The 12,448-nt window shown below is 42.1% G+C and overlaps 2 protein-coding genes across 2 annotated transcripts; both read left to right on the top strand.

Moving 5' to 3' along the window:
• Positions 1–1,069: 1,069 nt before the first annotated feature.
• On the top strand, positions 1,070–2,636 carry LOC311040096 (DNA excision repair protein ERCC-6-like; the record flags this gene model as incomplete). Its single annotated transcript, XM_084050171.1, has 3 exons — positions 1,070–1,505; positions 1,745–2,089; positions 2,520–2,636. Exons 1-3 carry the CDS (start codon positions 1,167–1,169, stop codon positions 2,634–2,636), a joined length of 801 nt encoding a protein of 266 aa, XP_083906297.1. The 5' UTR covers positions 1,070–1,166.
• Positions 2,637–10,746: 8,110 nt separating this feature from the next.
• On the top strand, positions 10,747–12,312 carry LOC311040095 (DNA excision repair protein ERCC-6-like; the record flags this gene model as incomplete). Its single annotated transcript, XM_084050170.1, has 3 exons — positions 10,747–11,182; positions 11,422–11,766; positions 12,196–12,312. Exons 1-3 carry the CDS (start codon positions 10,844–10,846, stop codon positions 12,310–12,312), a joined length of 801 nt encoding a protein of 266 aa, XP_083906296.1. The 5' UTR covers positions 10,747–10,843.
• Positions 12,313–12,448: the final 136 nt, after the last annotated feature.

Below are 12,448 nucleotides of genomic sequence, written 5' to 3'. Positions count from 1 at the left end.
GTTTGTCTATCATGTTCTTACCACCTTTACAGCCTTAAAGACTTGAAAGAAAATCTCGGGATGAAATGCAGTATGCAGAATCAGATGGTTCTTTGTGTTCAACTATATTACTGACATTGTTCTTATAGTTTTTCTTCTCTGTTTTGACAGGTCATTAAATTTGGATGAGAAAATGGAGGAGGCCTATCATCGGTAGCTATGAAATCAATTTCCATTTCTAACCTAGAAATAAATACCTGACCTAGGAAGAAAACTGTCCTCCATAAAGAGCTGTGAACTAAGGCTAGAGCCCAACCGACACCAGATTTTTGGGCCTGCTCCTGATTTTGGAGAGTCCTAGTCTTCTAGACCACCGCTGCTTACCAATATTTTGTGAAAAGTCAAATTAATTTGAAAACCCCTATTTGAGAACGTAGAAATAAAAAAAGTAGATTTTTCAAAAATTGTGTGTATGTACAAGCTCACGTGTTGCGATGCATTCTGAGCTTGTATATGATATTTTAGAATATATATTTGGAAAAGTTTGCCTATAACATGACTGTAGTGTAAAGGAAACCAGGTCTCCAGGGAATGTGGTATAGAGTGGCACAAGGTATGGATGTGTCCTGGTTAGAAGTCACGGAAGGAACCAGACTTTCCCAGTTGAGGGGCGTTATTACAGCTGTGGTCTCAAGTAGCATCTAAATCTTTAAACCTGGCATCCCTTTTTTGGGGGTATGTCAATATAGAGCACAGAACTTCTGATGTCACTCACTCATCCCCTGGGTCACGGCTTTGTTTCCCCATTCTGAATTCCTATAGACGTGTTTAATATCGCGGCATACAAGAATTGTGGTCCAAAAATAAACAAACGGGCCAGCTCATTTGTTTATTTTTGGTACACAGTTCTTATGTGCCGCAATATTAAACGTCTATCGGGAAACAAAACCGTGACCCAGGTAGGATACGTAAAGTGTCTTTTTGTTTTTACCCTAATTTAAAAAAAAACTGCAGATCTACAAGCTCACAGCACGTTGTGAAACGGCACGTTTTGAGCTTGTAGATTGTAGGGGGTTAACATGTCTGAAAAGCATGTGTGCGTGTGTGTTGGTCAGATGTAAGAAGGAAAACAATTGGGAACCACTGATTCATACTACATGCTGGTGAATAGATGATGCTTAACTAATATGCTTTGCTTTTCCAGGCATACGAAGGACGGGAAAGCCGCCGCCAGAGCTGGAGATATGGCCAAAGCCCTGAAGGAGTTCAAGAAGGCCCACAACATCCTTCCCAGTGAAAAGCTCATGGGGAGAATAAATAGACTAGTGGACGTCCTGGCAGAACAAGGGGATGTTAGTGAAGATGACGCTTTTGTGACAATCAATGGCCTTGCGCTGTTCAAAGACCTGCATGACAAGCTGTACGACTATCAAAGGGAGGGAATAGCGTTCCTCTACGGTCTGTACCGGGATGGACTTAAAGGCGGCATCCTGGCAGATGACATGGGTCTTGGAAAGACCATCCAGGTACGGCTGCAACTAATTATTTTCATAATTGAATAATCAAAAATAAAATGTAATCGATACAATTAATTTAGAATGCTAATATGCTGATATGTCAAGACAAGTTATCTGAACCACTTTAATGTTTTCCTGTCATATGCATTCCATGCATAGGCCTACCAGAAATGTTGACATGATACATCACTGAACTGATTATTCAATTACTGAAATAAAAAATGTAATCTTATCACCCCTACATCCAGATCATCTCATTCTTATCTGGCATGTACGATGCCGGGCATGTCGAACATACCCTCCTCGTTATGCCCACTTCCCTTATCACCAACTGGACAAAGGAGTTCGCCAAGTGGACCCCTGGAATGAGGGTGAAGGAGTTCCATGGTTCCAGCAAAGTGGAGCGCAGCAGGAATTTGGAGAAGGTCCAGAGACGTGGCGGCGTGGTCATCACCACGTTCAATATGCTGATTAACAACTGGGAGCAGCTGGCATCTTACAACGGCCGTGAGTTCAAGTGGGACAATGTGATCCTGGATGAGGCACATAAGATAAAGTCATCATCTACTAAAACCGCCAAAAGTGCCCATGCTGTACCTGCGAAAAAATAACTTGTTGCTGCTACGTCGCTACCCCACGTTGGCTGACTTCATCCAATATATGGAATACACCTACTCTACGTTAGCCTGGTAAACCCTCCCTCCGGAAATCTCATTTCCATTTGATTTCAGGAGGAAATGAGATTTCCGCAGGGAGGGTTTACCAGGCTAACTCTACGTGGCCACGCGGCGGAGGAGGAATTAACCACAGGGTATTAGGTCGCCACCACAGGGTATTAAAAAGAAACAATTTGACAAAACGAAGTCGCCTGATTATTACAAGTTATAGAAACCGACTCCAGTGTGCTGTAATAATGATTGTCTCCTCTGATGCTGTCTACTTTGGTTTATTTTTATTTCATTGTATTTTTCTTCCTATGTTGCTTGGTTTGTTTTATCCTCTCCCGTCCCCCACACCGTGCAGGAGGTCGCCTTGGATGGCGAATGGGCTGTGACCTGGGGAGGAGACCAGTTCTTCTCCAAACACCACCGCAGCATGGGTTCCTGGTCTTTGGTACTGAAGAGAACCTCATCAAACTGAGCCAATGCCGTGAGGTTACTACCAAGGGACTGCATTTTCTGCCAACATATGGAGGGACTTGAATAATTGCTGTTTAAAAAGAGGACAATTAAGACACAAAGAATATATTTTTTGGTTCAGACCAGATATGAAATAATTTTGTCCTGGTCTTTGTGTTGTTTTAATTTGTTTTTGTTTTTTTTTCCTTACAATTTGTTATGCTCTGGTATGGACTGTTTTAATGAAACTTCCCAAAACAAAAAAGATTTCATTTTATTAAGATTTTTTTATTTTATTTTGTTCCTTTGCAGAATGAATAGCGTTTTTGTGTTGATGACTGTAAAAAAAAAAAATTGTGAACTTTTGTTCCAGAGATTTAAATAAGTTCCCAACACAGTTTTACTCAGGACTCATGGACAGCAACACGCCCAATCACCAGCTACAGATCCCGGACCACCCTTTTCATGGACAGCAACACGCCCAATCACCAGCTACAGATCGTCGTGGTGAGGCCTCCTGGAGACCATGGCCACGCGGCGGAGGAGGAATTAGTTGCCACCACAGGGTATTAAAAAGAAACAATTTGACAAAACGAAGTCGCCTGATTATTACAAGTTATAGAAACCGACTCCAGTGTGCTCTAATAATGATTGTCTCCTCTGATGCTGTCTACTTTGGTTTATTTTTATTTCATTTTATTTTTCTTCCTATGTTGCTTGGTTTGTTTTATCCTCTCCCGTCCCCCACACGAATGGGCTGTGACCTGGGGAGGAGACCAGTTCTTCTCCAAGCACCACGGGCAGCATGGGTTCCTGGTCTTTGGTACTGAAGAGAACCTCATCAAACTGAGCCAATGCCGTGAGGTTACTACCAAGGGACTGCATTTTCTGCCAACATATGGAGGGACTTGAATAATTGCTGTTTAAAAAGAGGACAATTAAGACACAAAGAATATATTTTTTGGTTCAGACCAGATACTGAACTGTAAATGGACTTTTTAATGAAACTTCCCAAAACAAAAAAGATGATTTCATTTTATTAAGATTTTTTTTATTTTATTTTGTTCCTTTGCAGAATGAATAGCGTTTTTGTGAAGTCAGCCACGTTGGCTGACTTCATCCAATATATGGAAGACACCTACTCTACGTGGGGGAGCATGTTCCCGCCACCACTGTGGAGTGTGTATGACCGTGGCTCCGACAACAGGAGCAATAATCGCGTGGAAGGTAACAGCTTATATTTATTAACTTTATTATTATTATTATTATTATTAGGCCTAAGTTTAGCTTAGTCATTTGAAGAGCATCCACAGGGGAGAAGAAAAAGAAGAGGAGCAGGGTGATCTGAGGCTGAAACAGGTGGCTGAAATGCAGTGGACTGGGGTTGTTGGCTTCTCATTTAGACCTGTAATCATGTTATGTGACAATAAAGTTGATTCTCTTGTATGATAATGATATAATTTATATAGTATCGGACTGGAGAAATGAGTTTCTAAAGTGTTTGGTCTCGCTAACCACGATGATGAGTTGTGATATTTCCTCTTGAGCGTTAAACAGACATTGAATAATGATTTAGTTCATATGTTCTCTGTCATTGATGACCGTTCTATGCTTCCTAGTGGAGTTATGAGGGAGGAAATGATCTGAGTGGTTCATCTTAATGATCATTTGGAATGCAAACTGTGTTGAACTGTTTATTTTTTACTGTGTGTACACACGCAGTTCTATAAACAGCAATCGAAAATTGGGCAATCCTCAGACTGCAAAGTTGAGAGAGAGCGAAAACAATTATATCACCCACTCATTTAGACCTGTAATCATGTTATGTGACCATAAAGTTGATTTTGATTCTCTTGATAATTCTCTAATGATAATGTTAAGGTTCTGAAATGTCCTTATTTACACATTCATCTACAGTTTGAACTTCCATGTTTTGTGTCAATATTTTCCAGATTGATATGTATGGATATCTGATTTATTCTGTCATCAATCTCCTCTCAGAACAATTAAATTACATTCAGATTTATCTCCCCTGACATTGCTGAAAGGTGCATTGAAAATACGAAATGTTTCAATGTATTTGTGTTAAATATATTGGTAATCAAAAGTCTTTGAATAACATTTCTGTGACAGGTGTGTCGGTAGGAGTAGCCCATGCATACAGATTAGATAACTAGACACCTGCACACCATCTTAACTTGCTCAATAAAGAACAAATAGTTTTGTACGTTCTCTATGTGATGTTGACATTAACTCCAATGCCTAGGACAGATACATGTAGTTTATAATCAGAAAATGAGAGCGACCACAAGTGCAAACAACAGTTCAACAAGAGTCTTGCCAATTTTAGCCAGTGTTTCTCTAAGACTATACTTTCAGGGATCATTTCTATGGTATCGGACTGGAGAAATACGTTTCTAAAGTGTTTGGTCTCGCTAACCACGATGATGAGTTGTGATATTTCCTCTTGAGCTGTGCCGTTCCTGCCAAAGCGTGTGCTGAACTTCAGCTCAACAGCGAGCTAAACTCCACTTCCCATAGAAATAATGACAGAATCGTGACGTAAGACTTCTTTTACTGAAGATTCTTCATCTTTACAGGTCATGGAGTAAAAACTGAAATAAACATAACATACAATACAACATGAGACGTTGTCCTGTTCTCTTTACAGTATCTTGAAAATACAATATTTTTTAGTACAAAATAATCATTCACTGCCGTTTGTAACATCAACTTATTATGCATACATGAAATTGTCACTATAACATTAAACTATAGCTTCCACATGAATTATAACTTATAGCATTGCCTCCTGGTGAAGTTATGTGGAAGGTGAGTTGAAATACATCAAAATTGGACACAAAAAAGAAGAGCATGCACTCTGTGCTGCTTCTAACATAAAAATGCTGTTTGCAGGCGCACACAGCTGTTCTGTATCCAATGCAATTAGCTAAACTCACACACCTGCCTTAACTAACGACATCTTCTCATCAAGAGGGCCTAAAGTCACAGTGACCTCTTCTCATCGAGAGGGCCTTTAGATATAAGGGTACTTCTGTCTTTCAAAATAAAGCCATTCTAAGCAACATAACAGCATACAATATTATATCAATCACACTATAAGACAAGACATGAGCGTTAAGCAGACATTGAATAATGTGATTTAGTTCATATGTTCTCTGTCATTGATGACTGTTCTATGCTTCCTAGTGGAGTTATGAGGGAGGAAATATGATCTGAGTGGTTCGTCTTAAGGATCATTTGGAATGCAAACTGTAATGAATTGTATATTTTTTACTGTGTATACACACGCAGTTCTATAAACAGCAATCGAAAATTGGGCATTCCTCAGACTGCAAAGTTGAGAGAGAGCGAAAACAATTATATCACCCACTCATTTAGAGTCTAGACCTGTAATCATATGCAAAATACGATAGGGTATCGCAACTGGCTCACCTTTACAGGTACTCGCCCCTGCGCCATCTGTGAGCCAGTGGCATCGCTCTCTCCGTCTCTCCTTCCCTCAAGGCACCGACGGGACTCTGCATGGCAGGGGCGTCCTCCTCCCTGAGCCAAGACTAGGCTTGACCGCATACCACAACTGGACAGGAGTTGGGTGGCTTCAGCAGGTTGTCAAATGGGCACCCCCCTTCACTGATGTTTCGTTGATTTAAGCCCATGACACCTCGGAGGGGCTCAACGGCAGATCCAGCGTCCTGGCTCTACCCCCGCTTGAACACCACCCAACTCTATGTCTTTGGTCCTTCAGTAGGTCGTCTCTGCCACCGCACCTCTCTTTGTATCCAGATCCAGCGTGAAGCTTCCTCTGCCCGTTTAGTGGTGTTTGCTACCAGCCGCTTCCTAGCCAGCCCTTCGATCCCCAGCAGTCCGAGGGCTCGCCAGAGTGACCGCCCAGCGAACCCCCTGCAGCCCACCTCCACCGGCAAGTTCCAGGCCTTCCATCCATTTTGCTGGCTCTCGAGGATGAGGGCTTGATATTTCTTAAGCTTGCGCTCATACGCCTCCTCTATCCTCTCTTCCCATGGTACCGTCAGCTCAATGAGCACCACCTGTTTGGTACCTTTAGACCACAATACAATATCAGGTCTCAGGTTAGTGTGGGCTATCTCCTCTGGGAATTTGAGCTGCTTTTTCAGGTCGGCCCGCATCTCCCAGTCACTTGCTGTGGCCAGGACCCCTTTGCTCCTCCCTCCTGCTGCAGAGCTTTCTCCTGCCCTGACAAACTGGATGAAGCGAGGCCCCTTAGAAAGCTGTCTTGCCTTTTTCCTCGCCTGTTCAACGCCATCTGCCAATTGTGCGAGGATCTGATCGTGTCGCCACCGGAACTTGCCGTCTGCTAGGCTCGAGTGACATGAGGAGAGGACATGCTCGAGGTTAGATATCTTTCCGCAGAGCGTGCAGCTTGGGCTCTCCACCAATCCCCAAGTATGGGCAGGACATCATATGTAGAGCACAACAGAAACTTGATCCGGTGGCCTTCCATGCTCCAGATGTCCTGCCAGGTTAGAGCTCTCTCCCTCACACCCTCCCATCTAGTCCAGCTGCCTTGTTTGTTCATGGCCACAGCCTTGACATGCCGGCTTTCCTCCTCTGCCTTCCGCACCTCTCTCTGCACCAAGCCTCGCCGCTCCTTTGGGGCAGCTTTGTTCCAGCTTGTTCTGGTGGAGCAGCCCAGACCCAGCCTTCCCTGGTTTACTGACCCAACGATGTCAGCATGATGCAGTCGATCCTCCGCCTCCTTCAGTGCTCTGCTGGCTGACCACTTTCGCCCTGTTCTGACAACAATGCCCGCCTGGCGCACTCTCTCATCGTTGCTGTCTCGTAGCATCATGGCCTGGCGTGTCTTTGTGGCCTTGTACTCCTCCACTACTGATGTTATGGGCAGATGTTATGTGACCATAAAGTTGATTTCGATTCTCTTGTATGATAATGTTAAGGTTCTGAAATGTCCTTATTTACACATTCATCTATAGTTTGAACTTCCATGTTTTGTGTCAATATTTTCCAGATTGATATGTATGGATATCTGATTTATTCTGTCATCAATCTCCTCTCAGAACAATTAAATTACATTCAGATTTATCTCCCCTGACATTGCTGAAAGGTGCATTGAAAATATGAAATGTTTCATGTATTTCTGTTAAATATATTGGTAATCAAAAGTCTTTGAATAACATTTCTGTGACAGGTGTGTCGGTAGGAGTAGCCCATGCATACAGATTAGATAACTAGACACCTGCACTGATCCAAGGCTAAAGTTGAACTGTTGTTGAAACTTAATGTGTATGTATTAAACCAGTGGTTCTCAACCTGTGGGTCTGGATTCGGGACCCCCAGGTGGTCCTCACAGATTTTTTTTGAAGGGTCCCCATGATGACAAAGTGACTTTAAGGACTTTTTAAGACTTTTAATATCTCGAGAAATTTGTCAAATAACATAAGCAGGCACAACAAATGAAAATAGCCGATCTACGTTTGTGGACTTATGTAGATCTGCTATTTTCACAATGTCTGTGGAAGCGAGTCAAACTAAATGTAATTCCTACAATTCCAATTGCTTGTCAGGGTGGGGGTGGGGGGGTATGATTTATTTTGGAGGGTCGTGGCCTGAAAAGATTGAGAACCGCTGTACCAAATCTCAATTGCTGATGTACAAACTCGAGCCTTGCAGATCTGCTATTTTTGGCAAACGTTTCCCCAAGTTGCTGTGGTTAAAGGAGTAGTTCACCCAAAAAAAATGACTTATTTTCTATCAATTGCACACCCCATGAAGCCTTGAATCCATGGATTTATTTTTGTTTTTGTGGCATTCCTAAGTCAATAATTTGATTCCCGTCTCCTACCGGCTAATGTATCCGGTAGGAGACACAAAGTGATTATTTGTGTCTCCTACCGGATACACACTCGGTCATCAAATTATTGGCTTAGGAATGCCTCAAACGAAAATAAATCCATGAATTCAAGGCTTCAAGGGGTGTGCAATTGATAGAAAATAAGTCATTTTTTTTGGGTGAACTCCTCCTTAAGTCCACTTATGATTGGACAGCACTGCTGCTGTAGATGTTGTTCTTAATAATGAAATGTTTAATGCATTCTATTCTACTCATTTGTTCCCACCCCCCCCCCCCCATTCCAAGACCAACCTTGTTTGTTCAACATTTTGGGGAAGTTAACTGAATAAATTACATCTTGGTCTCCCACCCTATAAATTAAGTGATAAACGCACAGCATATAAACTGTAGAGCTATTGCCGCCTCTGGGTTTACAGAAGCAGACTGCTAAGTGGGATAAACAGACCAACGGACAGCGAGATGGCTTCATACATGGATGGCATTTCTTCCAGGCTGGAGAAGTGAGTAGTACTGAACAACTCAACCACTTAAAGCTGCACTATGGGGGGCACGGCGGCGCAGTTGGTAGCGCTGTCTTTTCCTGATATTATTATTTTACATGGGTCCCATCATTCAAAGACAAAAGCACCCATATCTCATAGACTAGGTGCATTCCTTCAAAAGTTTGTCTATCATGTTCTTACCACCTTTACAGCCTTAAAGACTTGAAAGAAAATCTCGGGATGAAATGCAGTATGCAGAATCAGATGGTTCTTTGTGTTCAACTATATTACTGACATTGTTCTTATAGTTTTTCTTCTCTGTTTTGACAGGTCATTAAATTTGGATGAGAAAATGGAGGAGGCCTATCATCGGTAGCTATGAAATCAATTTCCATTTCTAACCTAGAAATAAATACCTGACCTAGGAAGAAAACTGTCCTCCATAAAGAGCTGTGAACTAAGGCTAGAGCCCAACCGACACCAGATTTTTGGGCCTGCTCCTGATTTTGGAGAGTCCTAGTCTTCTAGACCACCGCTGCTTACCAATATTTTGTGAAAAGTCAAATTAATTTGAAAACCCCTATTTGAGAACGTAGAAATAAAAAAAGTAGATTTTTCAAAAATTGTGTGTATGTACAAGCTCACGTGTTGCGATGCATTCTGAGCTTGTATATGATATTTTAGAATATATATTTGGAAAAGTTTGCCTATAACATGACTGTAGTGTAAAGGAAACCAGGTCTCCAGGGAATGTGGTATAGAGTGGCACAAGGTATGGATGTGTCCTGGTTAGAAGTCACGGAAGGAACCAGACTTTCCCAGTTGAGGGGCGTTATTACAGCTGTGGTCTCAAGTAGCATCTAAATCTAGAGCCATATGAAATCCGTTTTATTTTTTTCCCAATTCCGTTTTATTTTTTCCCAAATTCTGTTTTTTCCATTTTAATATTTCTGAATTCTGTATTTTGCTTTTTATGCTCATTTTTACCATAAAAAAAAGTGTCTGGTAAGTGGAAATGAATAAATGTTCAAGATATAACAGTCCATACATGGCCCTTGTTGTGTTATACGCAAAAATGTTCCCAAAATAATTCGGTGACTTCGGTCTGAGCATGCGCAAAATGGCGTCGCGCATGTATTATTGTTTCTATCGTCTTTCTAAGACTATTTCTACGTGGATTTTACTGTTTATAAAGTAGGATGTGGCCATGCAAAATGGTGGTGTCCCGTGGATTTGTAAAAATTCGCGGTAAAAAAAAATATTTTACCGCGATTTTTTTTTTTTTTCCAAATTCTGCAATATTCCGTGTTTTATTCCAATTCCATTTTTATTGGTCATTTCCGCGATTCCGTCCGCGATTCCGTTAACACGGATTTCATATGGCTCTATCTAAATCTTTAAACCTGGCATCCCTTTTTTGGGGGTATGTCAATATAGAGCACAGAACTTCTGATGTCACTCACTCATCCCCTGGGTCACGGCTTTGTTTCCCCATTCTGAATTCCTATAGACGTGTTTAATATCGCGGCATACAAGAATTGTGGTCCAAAAATAAACAAACGGGCCAGCTCATTTGTTTATTTTTGGTACACAGTTCTTATGTGCCGCAATATTAAACGTCTATCGGGAAACAAAACCGTGACCCAGGTAGGATACGTAAAGTGTCTTTTTGTTTTTACCCTAATTTAAAAAAAAACTGCAGATCTACAAGCTCACAGCACGTTGTGAAACGGCACGTTTTGAGCTTGTAGATTGTAGGGGGTTAACATGTCTGAAAAGCATGTGTGCGTGTGTGTTGGTCAGATGTAAGAAGGAAAACAATTGGGAACCACTGATTCATACTACATGCTGGTGAATAGATGATGCTTAACTAATATGCTTTGCTTTTCCAGGCATACGAAGGACGGGAAAGCCGCCGCCAGAGCTGGAGATATGGCCAAAGCCCTGAAGGAGTTCAAGAAGGCCCACAACATCCTTCCCAGTGAAAAGCTCATGGGGAGAATAAATAGACTAGTGGACGTCCTGGCAGAACAAGGGGATGTTAGTGAAGATGACGCTTTTGTGACAATCAATGGCCTTGCGCTGTTCAAAGACCTGCATGACAAGCTGTACGACTATCAAAGGGAGGGAATAGCGTTCCTCTACGGTCTGTACCGGGATGGACTTAAAGGCGGCATCCTGGCAGATGACATGGGTCTTGGAAAGACCATCCAGGTACGGCTGCAACTAATTATTTTCATAATTGAATAATCAAAAATAAAATGTAATCGATACAATTAATTTAGAATGCTAATATGCTGATATGTCAAGACAAGTTATCTGAACCACTTTAATGTTTTCCTGTCATATGCATTCCATGCATAGGCCTACCAGAAATGTTGACATGATACATCACTGAACTGATTATTCAATTACTGAAATAAAAAATGTAATCTTATCACCCCTACATCCAGATCATCTCATTCTTATCTGGCATGTACGATGCCGGGCATGTCGAACATACCCTCCTCGTTATGCCCACTTCCCTTATCACCAACTGGACAAAGGAGTTCGCCAAGTGGACCCCTGGAATGAGGGTGAAGGAGTTCCATGGTTCCAGCAAAGTGGAGCGCAGCAGGAATTTGGAGAAGGTCCAGAGACGTGGCGGCGTGGTCATCACCACGTTCAATATGCTGATTAACAACTGGGAGCAGCTGGCATCTTACAACGGCCGTGAGTTCAAGTGGGACAATGTGATCCTGGATGAGGCACATAAGATAAAGTCATCATCTACTAAAACCGCCAAAAGTGCCCATGCTGTACCTGCGAAAAAATAACTTGTTGCTGCTACGTCGCTACCCCACGTTGGCTGACTTCATCCAATATATGGAATACACCTACTCTACGTTAGCCTGGTAAACCCTCCCTCCGGAAATCTCATTTCCATTTGATTTCAGGAGGAAATGAGATTTCCGCAGGGAGGGTTACCAGGCTAACTCTACGTGGCCACGCGGCGGAGGAGGAATTAACCACAGGGTATTAGGTCGCCACCACAGGGTATTAAAAAGAAACAATTTGACAAAACGAAGTCGCCTGATTATTACAAGTTATAGAAACCGACTCCAGTGTGCTGTAATAATGATTGTCTCCTCTGATGCTGTCTACTTTGGTTTATTTTTATTTCATTGTATTTTTCTTCCTATGTTGCTTGGTTTGTTTTATCCTCTCCCGTCCCCCACACCGTGCAGGAGGTCGCCTTGGATGGCGAATGGGCTGTGACCTGGGGAGGAGACCAGTTCTTCTCCAAACACCACCGCAGCATGGGTTCCTGGTCTTTGGTACTGAAGAGAACCTCATCAAACTGAGCCAATGCCGTGAGGTTACTACCAAGGGACTGCATTTTCTGCCAACATATGGAGGGACTTGAATAATTGCTGTTTAAAAAGAGGACAATTAAGACACAAAGAATATATTTTTTGGTTCAGACCAGATATGAAATAA

Source organism: Gymnoscopelus microlampas (assembly GCF_963454915.1).
Source record: "Gymnoscopelus microlampas genome assembly, chromosome: 23".
Classification (NCBI taxonomy): domain Eukaryota; kingdom Metazoa; phylum Chordata; class Actinopteri; order Myctophiformes; family Myctophidae; genus Gymnoscopelus; species Gymnoscopelus microlampas.
This window is presented reverse-complemented; position numbering and strand designations above follow the sequence as displayed.